Below are 19,974 nucleotides of genomic sequence, written 5' to 3'. Positions count from 1 at the left end.
CATGACACAACCCCACACTCTCAGGCACATACTGCAGCAGATCTACTTCATGTGTGCCCCCCTGCACTCTCACTCCCACTCTGGAAGACTTACCACGACATTTGGTGCACCATATAGCCTTGGATACTGTGTGCGCACCTCGTCCACCATGACCTCCAGCTCCTTGGTGGATCTTCTCAGTCCTCGCCATCACTGTGGCCAGGAGACAACAACAGCAGCAGTTGGTGTTGAGGGGTGGCAGGCAGCAGTCCCTGGAGACAGCAGCAGCTGGTGTTGAGGGGTGGCAATCAGCAGTCCCTGGAGACAGCAGCAGCAGCGGTTGGTGGTGAGGGGCAGCATGCAGCAGTCCCTGGAGACAGCAGCAATTGGTGGTGAGGGTTGGCAGGCAGCAGTCCCTGGAGACAGCAGCAGTTGGTGTTGAGGGGTGGCAGGCAGCAGTCCCTGGAGACAGCAGCAGCAGTTGGTGTAGAGGGGTGGGAGGCAGCAGTCCCTGGAGACAGCAGCAGCAGCAGTTGGTGGTGAGGGGCGGCAGGCAGCAGGCTCTGTGAGCTGTGGAAATGTGAGGCTCTTCCCCACACATATATAGCCCCCTGGGGTAGTTTCAGTGGTTCTAAGCTGTTGCAATTGGTGTTCCAGGTCAACCTTTTTCAAATGCATTCAATGACCGGCTCTGCGGCGGCGGAGCATGCCTACCGCGATTTTCAAAATTGCATTAGGCTACCGTGATTGCGGTTCCCATTGGCTGTAAGGGAATGATCCATGGCGGTGACACACCGCAGGGGCCAGGCGGGCGCTACCGTGATGGCGCATTTTACAATTTCATCTAATGACCAGCTCCGCGGTGGCGGAGCACACCTACCGCGATTTTCAATATTGTATTAGGCTACAACGATTGCGGTTCCCATTGGCTGTAAGGGCATGGTCCATGGCAGTGACACACCGCTGGGTCCAGGCGGTAGGTACCGTGATTTGGGTGCCATTCATTGCTATGAATGACCGTGATTTGGGTGGCGGAGCATGCCAACCACCATTTGGCAATACTCATATGCCTATCACTACCGTGATTGAGTGTTGGGCATTGGCGGTGACACACCGCTGAGTCCATGCGGTAGCTACCGCATTTTGGGTGCCATTCATTGATATGAGTGACCGTGATTTGGGTGGCGGAGCATTTTGACAGCACCTGTGGACACATCATGCTGTGTCAATGGCCAATGGACGGTTATCAACAGTGCACAGTGGCCACATGATTAATGGCACATCATTGTGCACACAATGCCAATGTAACATTTACCCCACTGCTGACTACACATGCTATGTTTGTGTATGTGATTTTGGACATTGGAATGTACTCCCTCACATGTCACTTATGATATTGCTGGGCATGTACACAGAACAGTGTTGTGATGGACTCTCCAATGGGTCAATGTGTGAAAGGACTGAGAAAATCACAGTGATGTATGTCTTAATGGACAATGTGCAGATTGACTGTCTACTTTTCTTGGATCATGCACACACTTGTTGTTTACGCACAGACTGTGCTCATTGTGTTGTTGATGTGTGCCCTGTTCAACTTATGCCTGAAGGTGTGGCAGGTACAGCAGCTAGGTATGAGGCAGTAGTGTTGCAGTTTCACACATATGCTGTATGAAATACTCTCAGGCCTGCTCATGATAGATGTGGCCATATCCCTTTGTGCATTCTCATAGTCAGATATTGTTTTGGAGGTACTTGCTGTGTGAAAGGGGACAAGTGTACGAGTAGTGTAGCTGAAGGTGTCCCTACATGTAAGGTGGTCTGTAACTCAACTGTGATGACAGTCATTGTTGGCGTTGTGTCAGTCAAAACGTAAGATGTTGTACACATCTCATGGTGTATTGCATTGATAGGTGTCCACTTTCATCTCAACTAGGAGGAGACCAAATCTGCATCGTCCCTTCACAGTGCTGGCAGACATGGAGAATGATGGCTAATCTGCTTCCTGAGCGTGCATGGATTGTGGGTGAGTTGCCGAGTCAATTAGCGTGCTATGTGTGACATGCTGTCCTCTGCCACAGTTGTATTACAAAGTAGGTCTGTGCATCTCACACCTAGGTGATTCTACATATCTGTGATGGTCGCCACTGGTTGGGGCTGACCACTTTGTTTTTCCGTGCAAACTTAAAAATACACTGGAGGAATTTTAAGAAGATTGGTATGAGGATGTTTATTAACAGAAAATCAGCCAGATATCCCAATACGTCTTGGATGACTGTTGGTTGTTCCCTTTTGTTAGGGGAACGTAGAAGTGAAAAGGAAGTCAGGGAATTTGGGCAAGGATTTGGCAAAAATCAGTCTGCGTCCACTGGTGGTGGTTTCCTCCTTGTTGGTGGCGTCTCTGTCTTGCTGGGGTTCCTCGGGGTGTGGCGGGAGATGGATGTCAGCAGTGGACAGCTGTCACGATCACTCACCGGACCTCTGCCCCCTCGACATACCTCATGGAAGACGCGGCCCGTTGGGATCGGGCCGCGAACCAGTTCCGTGAGATGTGAGTCAAATGGGGGACTACCGCAGCCGCCACGGAACTACAACTCCCATCAGCCTGTGGGCCGGCGACGCACGCGCACATGAAGTGACGCGGCGCGAGAGCCGGGAACCCATTTAGCCCGGAGAGCGAGGAGATACGCTCGCAGATTATCCTGGAGCCTGACCTGAACCTCGTCGCTGAACAGTCGTGGTGTTCCCCGGGTGCGGTAAGGGTGTCAGTGACACCGCCAAGAGTCCTTTTGTGCACACGTTCGTGCTTTCTTCAAACTGGTAACTGCCAAACAAACTGCTTATTCGTGAGACCTTAGTAGGGAAATACTTATCCTACCTGAGTGAGTGCGTGGAGCGCTCGGAAACGATTGACATTTACCAGGTGGTATGACTATAATACCACGCTGTGGATTTCATTGTTCAACATTGTTCTGCCTTATCAGATGTCAAAGCTCAAAGCCTAATGTTATACGTGAAGCCTACCATGTACCGATGATATGTGTGTGTGTTTGTGTCGTCTTCTAGCTGGGTGTTTATAGAGTGGCCGCTAGGCTGCAGCATAAGACCTTCTTTCCCCAGTGAGGCCTCCCAGCACACCTTTTCTGGTGGGTACATGTTTACGCCCTATAAAAGACACAAAGGTATATTCATCTGCTGTATAAACGGGGGGGTTTATGTGTTGTTTGTTTCTCAACAGTCGTGCCATTTGAGTAACGTATATAGACCTGAGGCATCCCTGAGCACCCTGCATCTAGCTGGCCTTGAAGAGGCTTTGACAAACCTTAATCGCCCTTCTTCTGGCAAAGCTAGATTTGGTTCTTTTCCTTTACAGGTAGACCTAATCGTTTATAAGAGACAAGTGGGTGATATTATTGTTTAAGGTAAAGGCGATAGTGCTAACAAACCCTGTGCTTCCTTTACAGATCTCCCTCCCCGCTGTTCCCTTCCTTTCCTTCCCCCCGATTGACCCCCTTAAGCTTCCGTGCCTTTACGGCAACTCGGAATTAAGGTTGTCAATAGGGGGGCCCCCATTGAGCAATGAACCGATCCTGAGAGGCCTTCGCGGGACCTGACAGAATAATCTGCCTTACTTTAATACCTCTCCCGGTCGGTTCATTGTCACCATGACCACCCTAGAACACGTTTTGGCCACCCTAGTAACTCTCCAACAGGAGATAGCGGATTCCCGAAATGAGGTAGCAGCCTCTAGGGCTGAGACCGCCGCGCTACAGGACTCTGTAAATAGGTTACAGCGGAACCCCTTTGACGCCCAGGTAGGGCGTGGAGCGAGCGGTGGTATGTTCCAGTTCGGAACCTCCGCTACTCCCACGCCATTGACGGTTGAACTACCCACTCCCATTCCCTTGGCTGCCCCTGAACGTTTTCAGGGAGACGCAACTAAAGTACAAGTCTTTATGACACAAGTATTGCTACATTTTTCATGCAAACCTAAAGCCTTTCCCACAAATCAGGCCAGAGTGGCCTTTATGATATCTTACTTAACAGGAGAAGCCGCTCAATGGGCCGTGCCCTATGTTCGTAGAGACGACCCCCTGTTATATGACTGGGAGGAGTTCAAGAAGGAATTTGAACTGTATTTGATCGCCGAGCGGCATCGTTTACAGCAGATAGAGAGCTGCTAGAATTAAGACAAGGTAGCAAGGACATAGTTACCTATGTTAACACCTTTCAGAGGCTTGTGGCCGAAACACAGTGGCCTGAGGAAAAGAAAGGGGCTCTATTCTATCAAGGGTTAAAAGACGACCTGAAGGACGTAATAGCCCAGATAGACCCCAAACCCTCCACGTGCATAGACCTAATCAATCTGGTATTGAGATTAGATTATCAGTTAGGAGAACGTCGAGGGGATAGAAAAAAGGTAGAGAGACAACCTATGCGCTTTGACCGCAATAGGGGCCTAGGCGGGGGGTCGGGAGCTCCCGTAGAACCTATGGATATAGGGGCCGTAAGGGCTCCGCTCACACAAGCTGAGAGAGACAATAGACGTAAAGCGGGTCTATGCATGTATTGTGGTAAGAAAGGCCACTTTGTCCGGGAGTGCTTGGCCAAACCAAAAACTGGATTTGGGGTGGCTAAATCACTAGGACGCACAACTGAGGAAATTCAGGGAAACTAATTCACTCAGGGAAAGCTGAAGGGAACTCCTTGAGTGGTATTCGTGTCCCTTCGTTATCTAAACAGACAGAATACGCTACACAACATTTTTTTCTTCCGGTACACCTCAGGACCCTCAAGGGATGGCAACCTATAGACGCCATGATTGATTCTGGAGCCACAGGGCTATTCATGGACCGAGGTGTGGCTTTAAGCCTGGGACTCGTGTTATTGGCAAAAGACCATCCCGAGGAGGTTTTGGCGGTCGATGGAAAGAAATTAAGTACCGGTCCCATTGAATACCACACTAAACCTTTGTTAATGCAGTGCGAACATGACCATACCGAGACGGTGCGGTTCAACATACTCCAGGCTCCGCAATACGGAGTGATACTGGGGCTCCCCTGGTTAAGAATGCATAACCCTGCTATTGATTGGAAGGAAGGTAAGGTGAGGTTTAGCGGGTCCTGGTGCAAGGCTCATTGTATGGGCATTAGTCAGGAAAAAGAGGTAACCTTGCTCTCCTCCTATAGCTTAGCGACGGCCGCAGAAACAGATGTCCAGCTTCCCTCTTGGTATTCGGAATATCAGGACGTTTTTTGTGAAAAGCTGGCAGACACTTTATCCCCACATAGGCATTACGATTGTCGCATAGATCTGGTACCGGGGGCGTTGATACCCTGTGGACGCTTATATGCATTAACAGAGGCCGAGAACACACACTTACGGGAATATTTAGACAAGTACCTAGAGAATGGGTTTATCCGTCCCTCAAGATCCCCGGCGGCCTCTCCCCTCTTTTTTATCCCTAAAGCCAACGGCGAAAAGAGGGCTTGTATAGACTATCGCGCCCTAAACGATATCACGATAAAGAACAGATACCCCTTACCATTGATACCTGTACTATTAGAACAGGTCAAAACAGCAGTCATATACACTCGGCTTGACTTAAAAGGGGCATATCACCTTGTTAGGGTACGAGAGGGGGACGAATGGAAGACTGCCTTTCGTACACGTTATGGTCTGTATGAATATACAGTGATGCCCTTCGGCCTGTGCAACGCCCCCGCTGCTTTTCAATACTTCGTGAACGAGGTGTTGCGGGAGTTCTTGGACAGGTTCGTAGTTGCCTACATCGATGACATCCTCATTTACTCTTCATCGGTTGAAGAGCATCGGGCGCATGTCTGTCAGGTATTCGAGGCATTACGAAGAAACAACTTGTATTGTAAACTCAGCAAATGCGAGTTCCACGTGGATAAGGTGGAGTTTCTGGGGGTAATGCTGACACCCACCAGGCAAGAAATGTCCGATAGAAAGATCTTGGCGGTAAAAAACTGGCCCAAACCTGCCAACGTGAGGGATGTCCAATGTTTCCTTGGAATCGCGAACTTCTATCGCACGTTTATCAACGGCTTCTCTAACATGGTGGCACCCATTACAGCCCTATTACGAAAGAATGTATCGTTTTGCTGATCTGCAGAAGCAGAACAATCCTTCCAAAGCTTAAAAGATGCCTTTGTTACCGCTCCGGTGTTGGCTCACCCTGACCCCGAGCGTCCCTAGAGGCGGACGCCTCTGATGTCGCCATAGGAGCTATTCTTTCACAGAGGCATAAGGTCACCGGACAACTACATCCAGTAGCCTACCTGTCCAGGAAGCTAAACCCCGCTGAAACCCGGTACACCATAGCTGAAAAAGAACTCTTAGCCATCAAAGAAGCCTTCATGGATTGGAGGCACTGGTTATTAGGAGCCAAACATGTAGTCACGGTCTATACCGACCATCGCAACTGCAATCCACCCGCATGTTATCTCCTAGACAGTTGCGCTGGATGTTGTTTTTCTCGGAATTCCACTTCATAGTGACGTATCGCCCAGGGACAGAAAACAGAAAGGCCGACACCTTGTCAAGGCAGACAACCCCCCTAGAGCCTAAGACAGAAGCGCAGCAGGCGATTTTGGACCCACAGAAGGTCATTGGATTATTACATACGGATGCCTTCCTCCAAAAGATAATCGTAGGAATCAAAACCAGTTTCTGGAGACAATGGTTGAAAGCACATCCACAATGGAACCTCCACCAAGGTCTCCCGATGAAAGGCAACCAATTGCTTGTACGAACCCAGTCCTTGCGTGAGGAGGTATGGCATATGTGTCACTCTACGCCCAGCGCTGGCCATAATGGTGTCAGAAAAACACTCGACCGAATCTCACGACAATTCTGGTGGCCATCCGTAGTAAAAGACACCACGGACATGGTAAGGCGCTGTGAGACTCGCGCTAAAGCCAAAAGAGATCATGGGAAGACTCAAGGTCTACTGCAACCTCTACCCACACCTTTGAAACCGTGGGAAACCATATCCATCGATTTTATAGTGGGTCTTCCAAAGGACCAAGGCTGTACCTCCATAGTGGTGGTGGTAGACAGCCTCACAAAGATGGGACATTTCATCGCGTGTGCCAAAGAACCAACTGCAGGGCAATTAGCCAAGTTACTTCTGGTCCACATTATCAGATTACACGGACTCCCGGCAAATATCGTTTCAGATAGAGGCCCTCAATTTACAGCTAAGTTCTGGAAGGAGTGGTGTAAGGCGTTACACATGAAGTCCTCCAAATCAACTAGCTTCCACCCCCAATCCGATGGGCAAACGGAGCGACTAAACCAGAATCTAAAGCAGTATCTACGATGCTATGTCAAAGACAATTCGGATTCTTGGGTTGAATGGCTCTGTTTGGCCGAAGTGGCCTACAATAGCGCCAAGCACCAATCTACACAGTACACACCCTATTATAGCAACTATGGCTTTCATCCCCGTTTTACCTCATTGATCCACCCCGTGGTAGGGCCTGAGGTACCGGAAGTCGGTACCCGAACCAAACACATCCGAAGGGTTCTACTGAGCACGTACAAAAACTTGGCTAAAGCAAAAATAACTTACAAAAACATGGCGGATAAGCACCGTAAGCCAAATCCTCCTTATCAGAAGGGTGATGTAGTATGGTTATCCACCAAAAACATACGATTCAGGAGATATAGCATATTCAACCCAAGGTACATAGGGCCCTACAAGATCAAGAAAGTTATCTCCCCGCGGGCTATGATGCTAGCGCTGCCAAAAACGCTAAAAATACATCCGGTGTTTCACGTATCGCTTCTGGAGCCATCCTACACCCCGGTAAAAAAGAATCCTTCTCCTGTCTGGATAGACAACGAGCCTGAGTACGAAGTCCGGGCCATCCTCGACTCCAAAATGCGGGGATCCATACTCTGGTACCTGGTGTCTTGGAAAGGATACGGAATGGAAAACGATTCGTGGGAACCTGCCACGGGGGTACATGCTCCCCGGTGTGTAAAAGCCTTCCATGCGAAACATCCCCACAAACCTGGCTCATGGCAGAGGTCTCGGGGAGAGGGATGTGCTGTCACGATCACTCACCGCACCTCTGCCCCTCGACATACCTCATGGAAGACGCGGCCCGTTGGGATCGGGCCGCGAACCAGTTCCGCGAGATGCGGGTCAAATGGGGGACTACCGCAGCCGCCACAGAACTACAACTCCCATCAGCCTGTGGGCCGGCGACGCGCGCGCACAGGAAGTGACGCGGCGCGAGAGCCGGGAACCCATTTAGCCTGGAGAGCGAGGAGATACGCTCGCAGATTATCCTGGAGCCTGACCTGAACCTCGTCGCTGAACAGTCGTTGTGTTCCCCGGGTGCGGTAAGGGTGTCAGTGACACCGCCAAGAGTCCTTTCGTGCACACGTTCGTGCTTTCTTCAAACTGGTAACTGCCAAACAAACTGCTTATTCGTGAGACCTTAGTAGGGAAATACTTATCCTACCTGAGTGAGTGCGTGGAGCGCTCGGAAACGATTGACATTTACCAGGTGGTATGACTATAATACCACGCTGTGGATTTCATTGTTCAACATTGTTCTGCCTTATCAGATGTCAAAGCTCAAAGCCTAATGTTATACGTGAAGCCTACCATGTACCGATGATAGGTGTGTGTGTTTGTGTCGTCTTCTAGCTGGGTGTTTATAGAGTGGCCGCTAGGCTGCAGCATAAGACCTTCTTTCCCCAGTGAGGCCTACCAGCACACCTTTTCTGGTGGGTACATGTTTACGCCCTATAAAAGACACAAAGGTATATTCATCTGCTGTATAAACGGGGGGGTTTATGTGTTGTTTGTTTATCAACAGTCGTGCCATTTGAGTAACGTATACAGACCTGAGGCATCCCTGAGCACCCTGCATCTAGCTGGCCTTGAAGAGGCTTTGACAAACCTTAATCGCCCTTCTTCTGGCAAAGCTAGATTTGGTTCTTTTCCTTTACAGGTAGACCTAATCGTTTATGAGAGACAAGTGGGTGATATTATTGTTTAAGGTAAAGGCGATAGTGCTAACAAACCCTGTGCTTCCTTTACAGATCTCCCTCCCCGCTGTTCCCTTCCTTTCCTTCCCCCCGATTGACCCCCTTAAGCTTCCGTGCCTTTACAGCAACTCGGAATTAAGGTTGTCAATAGGGGGGCCCCCATTGAGCAACGAACCGATCCTGAGAGGCCTTCGCGGGACCTGACAACATCACAGGGACAAAAGAAAAAATGAAGAAGAAAACATAATCTGACCTCCTGTTTTGGGGTTACAAACAAGTTGGGGAAATAGTGCTCCCGTCACCGGTGTGTCCCTATCGTGCGGTGCCTAGGTGTCAGGGAACGTGCAGTGACTTAGGGTGGTGTGGCTCTTGACACCCGCCCACCAACCCCTTAATGCAAAGAATCCACTCTTAGGCACTTGTCTGAACTCACGACCCTCCTGGGCCGTGGGGGTGGAAGTCGCAGCCTCTCCACCCAAGGTTGGAGTGCTGGACTCAATCGTGTTGCTCCCTGAGCGGTCGTCAGTGCTCTGCTCTTCCTCGTTGGCAGGAAGCATGTCCTTGGGCACCTGCTGTTCTTCCTTGTCGGTATCGACTCCATCTTCGTCCGCTTCAGTCTTTTCCTTGTTTTCCTCCTTGTTGTCTTCCTTCCTCTCCGCTCCTTATCCTGGGCTCTTTGGTGTCTCGAGTGCCGCCCTCTTGTGCCCCAAGGCCCCGCCTGGCTGTTCCCTGATTGGTTCAACACTGGCAATGTCCAGTCGGCCTGCTAGACTGCTGACCCGACTTCCTTTGTGCCACATGGCGGCCGCCATGCTGGAATGGTCGGGCGGTTCGCGTTGTACTGGAGGGGACTCCTCACAATATCCCAACCGTCCTTGGTTGTTGAGCCCACTGCGGAATCCCCGGACACCGGGTAAAGTCAGCTACAATGATGCCCATGGGAGGACACGTCGTGTGGTGGAGCGTACTTTTGGTCTCCTCAAGTCACGGTTTCGCTGCCTGGACAAGACCGGAGGTGCTCTGATGTACTCGCCCAAAAAGGGCATGTCAGATCGTTGTCGCATGCTGCATGCTCCACAACCTGGCCTTGCGCAAGGAAATCCCACTAATCCTGGACGGTGATGAGTAGCCAAGGCCCCCGCCTGCAAACCAGCTGGCGCTATGAGACCTTCTGGTGATATATGCGCCTTACAAATACCAATACATAGACATAGACATAGACATGTCCAGTGATGAGGATAGTGGAGGAGGAAGGTGTCGACCTGCGACAACAGCTCATCAACCGCTGCTTCACTTGAAGGTGAGTAACAATGTACAACAGGGCCATTGTCTGCTGATGTTGTTGTTGAAAAGGTCGATGTGAGCTTTGTGACTGCAGCCTGTTGTTGACTGCCAATGTTTAGGGAACAGGGTAGTTATGCACAGCAACAGTATGTCTATGTTGGTACTGTTGCTCATTGTAATGTGTGCATATTGGAGTACCTTGATGACAACTGTTGTGTGATGGCTGTGATGCCATCGCCTGACTAGTGACTATTGTTCTGTTGTGTTTTCCTAGGTCCCTTCAGCCTCTCCTTGCCTACAGACAATCTGTGCTCCTGTGACATTGTAATCATGGTTAACATTGCACATACTGTGATAAACATGGAGCAGACACAACAACATTGGTGTGTAAGGAGTGTTTATTTACAATGGGTATATGTGACAGGGGAGTGAATATTTACAGAATTGTGAAGGGTGGAAAAATGAGTTGTCAGTGATGGTAGATGAGACAATTGATTCCTCACCACATTGATGTGGTGACCCAGTCAAACAGATGGATGCCATTAACATAGCTGTGTGGGGAAGGACAGTTGACAAAGTCAATGGCAGGGTGAAGATGTGTACGAAAGAAACAATTGATGGACGGAATGCTGGACAATGCAAACATTCACCCCCAGTCACAAGGACCTGGGTTTAATCCATCATTCTTTTGCTCACCACACCACCCTAGTTTGGACCCAGCCATATGCAAATCAGTCTTGACCCTGTTTCTTGTGGGAACAGTCCAGCCCGAACTGCCAAGTCACCCCTAGTGGATCGGGTATGCCCAGACGTGGGTCCCGTGCTCTCCATGCCACTGGAATCAAGCTATACTGGCTGAGGAGGGTTGAAACCCCGAAACCGGTCCTAGGATGCTTGTTTCCAGTCCAGGGAGGACCTGGCTTGGCAGTTCGGCTGGACTGTTCCCTTGAGGCACAGGGTCAAGACTGATTTGCATATGGCTGGGTTCAAACTGGAATGGCATGGTGAGCAATAAAATGATGGATTTAGGCCCAGATCTCTGTACTGGGGTGAATGTATGACATTGTTCTGCATTCTGTCCATCATCTGTTGTTTTTGCTTTTGTCACACCGAGTGGGACGGGTATGCCCAGACGTGGGTCCCATGCTCTCCATGCCACTGGAATCAAGCTTTCCTGGCTGAAGTGGGGTGAAACCCTGAAACTGGTCCTAGGATGCTTGTTTCCAGTCCAGGGAGAACCTGGCTTGGCAGTTCGGGCTAGACTGTTCCCATGAGGAACAGGGTTAAGACTGATTGCATATGGCTGGGTTCAAACTGAAATTGCATGGTGAGCAAAAATACGATGAATTTAGGCCCAGATCTCTGTAGTCGGGTGAATGTATGACATTGTTCTGCATTCTGTCCATCAACTGTTGTTTTTGCATTAGTCACCCCGAGTGGGACGGTTATGCCCAGACGTGGGTCCCGTGCTCTCCATGCCACTGGAATCAAGCTGTCCTGGCTGAAGAGGGGTGAAACCCCGAAACAGGTACTAGGATGCTTGTTTCCAGTTCAGGGAGGACCTGGCTTGGCAGTTCGGGCTGAATTGTTCCCATGAGGCACGGGGTCAAGACTGATTTGCATATAGCTTCAAACTGGAATGGCATGGCGAGCAAAAAAACGATAGATTTAGGCCCAGATCTCTGTACTGGGGTGAATTTATGACATTGTTCTGCATTCTGTCAACTGTTTTTGCAGGGTGAAGATGTGTGGCATCATGGCTGGCTCCTTGGATGGCGTTTGGCAGGTGCTTTGCCAGGGGTTCCTCCCAAGGATTTCTTTGGACGGCCCCTTGTTTTTTTGGCAGGGGGGGGCCACAGCTGCTGGGCCAGTGGGGTCTTAGGAGTCACCCCTCTCCGTGTCCGCAGGGAGGATGGGGAACTGGCATCCTGCATGCCACAGGAGGGAGGTGGAGGTGTTGTTTGTGCCACAGGCCTGACCCTCAGTACTGCCACTAGCTGGGCCAAGATGTCCACTATTTGACCCATGCGTTGTCTATGGACCTCAGCAGCTGTTGGAGCTCACAGGCATCTTGATGAGCCTGGCCCGTTTGTCCCTGGACCTTTTCATAGGCCCCAAGGACTCTGGTGATGTTTGCCAGGGCTTCGGTCCCAGGGTCCTGTTGTCTTTGACTGCCACTTGTTCTCCCACCTGCACTGCTGTCACGGACCTGTTGCCTCACCACTGTATGCACACGCCTACTCTCCCTGCCCTCCGCAGTTGTTGGGGTGGAGTGGTCATCCTCTGGGGCAGTGCGAGGGTTGCAGCCAGCACTGGTGGTGGTGTTGGTGGTGATGGCCGCACTGGTCGTTCCAGCAGCGGTCAGCGTTGTTGTTGTTGTTGGTGAGGGGGCGAGGGTGGCAGTGGTGTCCTGGGACCTGTTGCGCCCTGGCATACCAGATGGGCTGGCTTCGAGCACCAAATCCTCAAAATCCAGGGAGTCTGCATCAGAGAGTCCATGTTCTCGGGGAGGAGACTGGCTCTGCAGGTTGATGTTGTCGTCCTCTGCAGTCAGTTCCTGGTCATCTGTGGGATAGAGGGGAGATGGTCATTGATGTGCACACCTCAAGCTTGCTGTTCAATGTCTCTTATTTACTGGTTATGCAACATACATTTAACTATTTCACACATTGTATGTCCGCACAGTGATGTACATCATGACATGATGTGCGGGTACATACATTATTTTTCACTGGTGTGACATGTCAATGGATACCAGGACCCACGTGAAGATTTTAGGATTAGGATGAAAGCTTGTCATCTGACAACTGGTGGCTATACAACTTTATGTGAAGCATCTTTGCTGATTACTCTGACTGGCAGCCATTACAGCTGGGCATGAACTAGCCATTGTCATATCATGCATACCTTTGTCCTGTCCTGTGCTTTGATTTCTTTGTTCCACAGACCATGCTTGTTTACTTTTCCTATGGTCCTTTATGCTCAGCCCCCATGGAAGTTACAGAGAGCATTCGTTGCTGTGCATGTTTGTGCCCTGATTTGCTCCAACCTGCGATTTGGTGAGTCACACTTCTGTTTCTGTGACGGTTACATACGCTTAGCTGTCTGCACACTGTAAATTGGGATTGTATCTGTGTCAGTTTTTGTGTGATGTGGGGCCGTGTGTTGTCATATGTCTCCATGCTTTTCTTGATGAATGCTGGGGTGCATGCACTGTCTGCTTACCTGTCCTGTTGTCACATTTTTTTTTTAAACAAACTTTATTGGGATTTTCATGTGGGGGTACATCATAATACACATCACATTGAACATTTAATTATTCAGAGAACACAGGATACAATGCAGGCATTGTGCGCCATCTGTTCAAATTGTAGTGTTGTCCATGATATATTACAATAATATCCCAAGGCCGCTAGGAAGGCCACCATTCTAACACAGTGCTGTGCTTTACATACCTAGCCTACGAACAATTGTATTCAAGGGGAGCGATGTCCGCTCAACTGTCCCACAACCCCCAATTCCACCCAGAACCCACCCTCCGTACCCAACCATGCCACAAAGAAAGCAATCTTAGTCTGGGGGACTCAGAGCATACCCCTGGGGGGGGGGGGTGAGGGGGGGGAATAAGGGAGGGCGGGCCGGAGCAGAGGTCAACCCCACCCCAAGCCCACGGAAGGGGAAGGAAGGAGGCCGGTCCATACCTGTCCTGTTGTCACATTGTGGTGGACTTTCTGGCACATGCTTCTGGGTGTGTTTGAGTGCTCCATCCCGCTCAGGGGTGGGCAAGGGGTGCATGGTGGGAGTTGTAGTGCAGGCCTCCCACCCCCACACAACCCTCCCTGGGAAGATGGCTACCTACCTGTTAGGTGAGGGGGAACCATACAATGGCTGCCACGTGCTTCTGGGTGGGGGAAGTGCTACAGCCTGCTCAGGGGTGGGACAGGGGTGCATGGTGGGAGTTGTAGTGCAGGCCTCCCACCCCCAAACAGCCCTCCCTGGGAAGATGGCTACCTACCGGTTAGTTTGTTTGTAGTGATCTGGTGGGGGGGGGGGTGCTCCGTCCTGCTCAGGGTGGGACAGGGGTGCATGGTGGGAGTTATAGTGCAGGCCTCCCACCCCCAAACAGCCCTCCCTGGGAAGATGGCTACCTACCTGTTAGGTGAGGGGGAACCATACAATGGCTGCCACGTGCTTCTGGGTGAGGAGATTGCTTCATCCTGCTCAGCGGTTGGACAGGGGTGCATGATGGGAGTTGTTGTGCAGGCCTCTCACCCCCAAACAGCCCTCCCTGGGAAGATGGCTACCTACCTGTTAAGTGAGGGGGAACCATTCAATGGCTGCCACATGCTTCTGGGTGGGGGGGAGTGCTCCATCCTGATCAGGGGTGGGACAGTGGTGCATGGTGGGAGTTGTAATGCAGGACTCCCACCCCCAAACAGCCCTCCCTGGGAAGATGGCTACCTACCGGTTAGTTTGTTTGTAGTGATCTGATGGCTGCCACATGCTTCTGGGTGGGGGGGGGGAGTGCTCCGTCCTGCTCAGGGTGGGACAGGGGTGCATGGTGGGAGTTGTAGTGCAGGCCTCCCACCCCCAAACAGCCCTCCCTGGGAAGATGGCTACCTACCTGTTAGGTGAGGGGGAACCATACAATGGCTGCCACGTGCTTCTGGGTGAGGAGATTGCTCCATCCTGCTCAGGGGTGGGACAGGGGTGCATGATGGGAGTTGTTGTGCAGGCCTCTCACCCCCAAACAGCCCTCCCTGGGAAGATGGCTACCTACCTGTTAGGTGAGGGGGAACCATTCAATGGCTGCCACATGCTTCTGGGTGGGGGGGAGTGCTCCATCCTGATCAGGGGTGGGACAGTGGTGCATGGTGGGAGTTGTGCAGGCCTCCCACCCCCCAAACAGCCCTCCCTGGGAAGATGACTACCTACCTGTTAGTTTGGTTGTAGTGATCTGATGACTGCTACATGCTTCTTGAGTGTTACATCCTGCTCAGGGGTGGAACAGGGGTGCATGGTGGGAGTTGTAGTGCTGGTTGCCTGGACACATACAACCCTGTAAATGTTGGCTACCTTTGGGGTGATTCAGATGGAGTGAATGTTACATCTGTGAGACCTGCGTTGGGTATTGTGATGCAGATGTATGTACTTGGGCCTCGGAGATGTAGCTTTGTAGTTGTGCAAGACAGTACATAGCAGTGTAATGGTATACATTTGTTGGTACTTACCAGCTTGCACTCCAACGGCTATTCCTTTGAGACTCTGTGGCTGCAGTATGGCAAGAACCTTCTCCTCCAGTGCAGTGAATGTTCTTGGTGAAATGGGAGGGCCACCGCCAGTCCTCTGAGCCAGCTCACGGTTCTTGTTCCTCTTCTTTTTCACTACACTCTTCAGGTAATGCCACCACTTCATGATTTCCTGTTTGTTGCGCGGGGTGGTCCCTACTGCATTTACCCTGTCAACTATCATTGTCTACATTTGTGTTCTGGTGGCTAATGGTGTCTGTTGGACCTGGGTACAAAACAATTGTGGCTCTAATCTTATTATCTCATCTACCATGACTGACAATTCACTCTCTGTGAACTTGGGCATTTTCAGTGGTGCCATGGTGTGTGATGTGCAAAGGGGTTATGGGTGCAGGTGTGGAGTTGGTGGTGGTAGTGCTGTGTGTGGTGTGTGTGTGTTGTGATGGTATGATGATTTCCCTCTCCTTTCAGCTGTGGTGTTTGTCCCTTCACTTCTGGAGTATTGCAAAGCATTGTGGTCAGGGAAGGGACTGGTTTTATACTCAGCTATGTGGGTGTGTTAAAATGGAGTATTGCTGTCAGGTGTGTTGTGTGGGTTGTCCTGGGATTTGTATTTTTGGAGTTGCCATGGGGGGGTGTTAGGTGTTTTGAGGGCAAGACTGGTTTGCTGTGTGCACTTGGTGGCCTTGTTGTGATTTTTTTTTTTTTTCGACCGCCACATTTGTCACGGAGCGTCCGCAGTTATGGCTATGCTACAGCTCTTCCGCCGGATCTCCCATTCGTCACTGTTTGCGACCGCGGCGGTCTGGGTTTTGGATGACAGAAGGCTGGGGAGCCAGAGGGGCTCAAGATAGGCTAGGTAGGTCAGGAAAGGGCTGAATAGACCTGGGCTGCGATGGGGGAAGGGGAGGAGATTTCCTTGTACCTCAAAGGGCCTGGTCTGCCTCTGACAATGCCGTCTCCACCTACTGCCAGGAAATCACACCAGAGAAGGCCAAACTGGTTCTGGCCAGGCACAGACACCCTCTCAGTGGCGGCTGGTGACATTTGTAAATGGTAGGGCTTAAAATTTGTGGCAAAGCGCACTGTGGCTAGCGAGAATAGTGAACCCGAGTGACCTACTTGGGGATTCTCCCCAGTGACATTTTTTTAAAAAGAATGGGCAAATGGTGCATTTTCAAGCAATTTGGAGAAATCAAGGTTTAATAAAGCAATTGTGAAAGTGCAGTTATTACATTAATAAATAGATTTCATATCATATAACAAAGGTAGTTGCTTATTCAGTATATGTGTCTTTGCTCTCCCTGCGCCCTTACATGTCACTCCTCTGTGTCTTTGCTCTCCCAGTGCCCTTACATATCACTCCTGTGTGTCTTTCCTTTGCCCTTGTCCTTACATATCTCTCATCTGTGCCTTTGCCTCTCCATGTGCTCTTACCCAGAGGGTGGCCCGTCTCCACGGGGGAGGGGGTGTGGTCTCCTCAGGTGGCCCTGATCTCCCCAGAGAGCCCCTGACTCAGCTAGAGTAACCCCTGCCCGCCCCAAGATGTCTCGCAGGGAGCCCCTTGTCTCCCTCAGAGAGCCTCCAGTCTGCCAAAGTCTCGCACCAGGTGTCTCTTAACATAGGGAATAGCCAGAGCTGCCGACTTGGAGCTAGGAATTCAGGTTCGAGTCTCGGCGCCGACTCAACATACTCTGATTCTGGGCAACTCACCAAATCTCCCCGTGCATACAAACAAAACAAATGACCGTGGCTGGCGCTCGTGGAAAGTGCTCAAATGCCCTTGGATTAAGTTTGCTGTACATAAAAATGCAAAAAAAACACATCTTCAAATGTACTCTTCACAAAATGACGTCACTGTAACAAGGGTTATTTTACTTCAGATTGTGCTAAATCGATCAATTCCCCGACAACAGGTACCAGGCTAATTCGACATGTTTCATGCGTTACATACATTATATGAATTATGTACTAGATTCTTTAAAATCAGTTTTTCCAAAACGGGATTGTTTTTATCGTGGTTTTGAGGAAAAAACGAATTAGATTAAAATCTCTCTCTTTGCGACCCCCCGCCGCCTGGAAATCAATGGATAACGCTGTGATCAAGTAATGTTTTGAAAAGTTGACGCAAATGAGCCTCAGATGTCGTTTCACGCATGCCCCCCTCTACCACCCCCTCCTCCCCACAGACAATCACCTCTAAGTTGGATGCTGACAAGACACTGGGTAGTACTGCTCAGTGGCAGTCGCGGCTCGCACTGCAGTACTCGCGGGGGTGGGGGGCCGAGGGAGAAAATTTTAAAAATGAAAACTTACCTGACCGCCTCTGCTCCTAGTCCGCGTTGGCAATGGCGCATCTTGGAACAGGACTGGAGTGACAGCCCCTCAGCCAATCCTGGAGCTGCTGCAGCACCAGGATTGGCTTAGGGCACGGTTGCTCTTTGCCCGCCGCCTGCCCATTAGGAGACCGAGGGGCTCCTAATGGGCATGCACGAGCCACGGGTGAAAAATTCGCTCACCTTCCCCACTCATGCGCACTTGTGCTGCTGCCTGTCCCTGGCTGGTCTGACATTAAAATGCATGTCAGTCAACATGACGCCGGCCCGCCCACCCCCTTCAGACTCTGAAGTGGGTGGGCAGTCCGACGTCATGCTGACTGACATGATTGTCAGTTCTCTCTCGGTGATCTGAACTTAAGTAAACTAAGTTCAGAGACGCCGAGGGAGCTGTGGGCGCGGGCGGGGGGCAACACCCCCAATGGACGCACCGCCACTGCACCCTCTGCCTGCAAGATCTAAGGATTTGTTGGGTACAAATACTTGGGCCCAGACCCCTGAACTTTAGAACTCTTTTGGATCAAGAAGACTGCCAAGCAGAAGAGCTGGAGAAGCTGTGAGGAGGAACTACCACTCTGCTGTGTGCTTTGCTGTGTTGGCCTGCAGTGGATGCTTCTGTCTTGGGCAGTGAAAGGATTGGACTGAACTTTCTGCAATCTACTTTTGTGAGTTTCTTCAAGAGCTTGAGGTAGAGTTTGCTCCCTGTTCAAGAAGTCTCAGGAACAGCAAAGACTTCCAGCTCGACGTCATCTATGACGCCGTTGTTGACTCCGTGTCCTGAAGGCACTGCAGAGGGCACCGCCGCAACGCGACCCTGGTCTCACCGCCGCCGCCAGCTGACGCTGCCACTGAGCCGCTGCTCGCACCGTGACCTGTGGGCTCCGCACCGCCTCGCTTCACGACGATGCCTTGGTATCCCCAACAACGTCGCCCCACGCCGGACTCGACGCCACTGCTTGCACCGGGGTTTGAGCGCACTACTTGTAAAGTTACACGACACACCGCCCTCATACCGCACCGCGGCCTTGGCCTTCCGACGCCGGTGCCATCGACTCCAGTTCGTCAGCCGATGACAGCGCTCCAGCAACGACGCTGCCGCTGCTTGTACCGTGACCTGTCAGCACTGTTACGAGCATCACCTTCATCTCACACCGCGACCCTGGTCTCACCGACGACGCCATCTGACGCCGCCACCGAGTCGCTGCTCGCACCGCGGCCTGAGGGCACCGCACGCTGCACCGCTGCACTTCGCACCGCAGCACCCGACGCCTGCCGACGCCAGCGCTCCTGACTTCAGCAAAGAGGAGTTCGATCTGCAACGCGTGTGACTTCGAGGGCCCCGACGACTCCTGCACCGACCACCGGAACCGATGCCTGCGGACGCCGTGTGTTCGGAAGCTCAACGAGAGGCCATCGACGCCCTGCATTTCTGAAAGGTACTGTTTGCGGGTCTTCCCGACGCCGTAGCTGGCCCGCGACGCCGCAGTCAGCCAGAACTGTTTGGATTTGTTTGCTCACGACGCCGTGATAGCCTCGGACGGAGCTATCGACATCAAGGAACTGTTTTACAAGGTTATTTATATAACTGAATATTTTTAAATACTGTATTGTGGATTTTTATCGTTTTGGTCTTGTCTTATGTATATAAGAATATTGGATATTTTTCTAAACTGGTGTGGTGTCCGTTTGTAGTGTTTACACTGCATGACTGTTGGTTATGTGCAAATGCTTTACACACTGCCTCTAAGATAAGCCTGACTGCTCGGGCCAAGCTACCAAGGGGGTGAGCAGGGTTTATTTTAGGAGTGTAACTCCCTTACCCTGACTAGGAAGAAGGGTCCCTATTTGGACAAAGGAACAAGCTCTTGCCAACTAGAGACCCCCCATTTCTAACAGCGTGATAAACCAGCAGGGCAGGCCGGCTCGCGGCTGAAGGTAGCCGACTTGGCTCTCAAAGTTGAGTTGGTTTTCCTCTGGAGCTTTTTTTCCAAAGTTGCTCCAAAGTTCTCCAAACTTCTGGAACTTCTTCCTGAAGTTCCTCTGGGGGTGCTAAAGTGTCCAAAACATAAACCTAGGGTCTGAAATCTCCAAAACGG

General features: G+C 51.1%; 1 protein-coding gene across 1 annotated transcript; it reads right to left on the bottom strand.

Moving 5' to 3' along the window:
• Positions 1-10,673: 10,673 nt before the first annotated feature.
• LOC146858797 (uncharacterized) lies at positions 10,674-16,203 on the bottom strand. Its single transcript, XM_085649375.1, has 2 exons — positions 15,525-16,203; positions 10,674-12,858 (listed from the first exon to the last, which is right to left on the bottom strand). Exons 1-2 carry the CDS (start codon positions 15,763-15,765, stop codon positions 12,308-12,310), a joined length of 792 nt encoding a protein of 263 aa, XP_085505501.1. The 5' UTR covers positions 15,766-16,203; the 3' UTR covers positions 10,674-12,307.
• Positions 16,204-19,974: the final 3,771 nt, after the last annotated feature.

This window comes from Triturus cristatus, chromosome 3_2, assembly GCF_964204655.1.
Source record: "Triturus cristatus chromosome 3_2, aTriCri1.1, whole genome shotgun sequence".
Lineage (NCBI taxonomy): Eukaryota > Metazoa > Chordata > Amphibia > Caudata > Salamandridae > Triturus > Triturus cristatus.
Note: the sequence above shows the minus strand (reverse complement) of the source record. Positions and strands in the feature narration are given on the sequence as shown.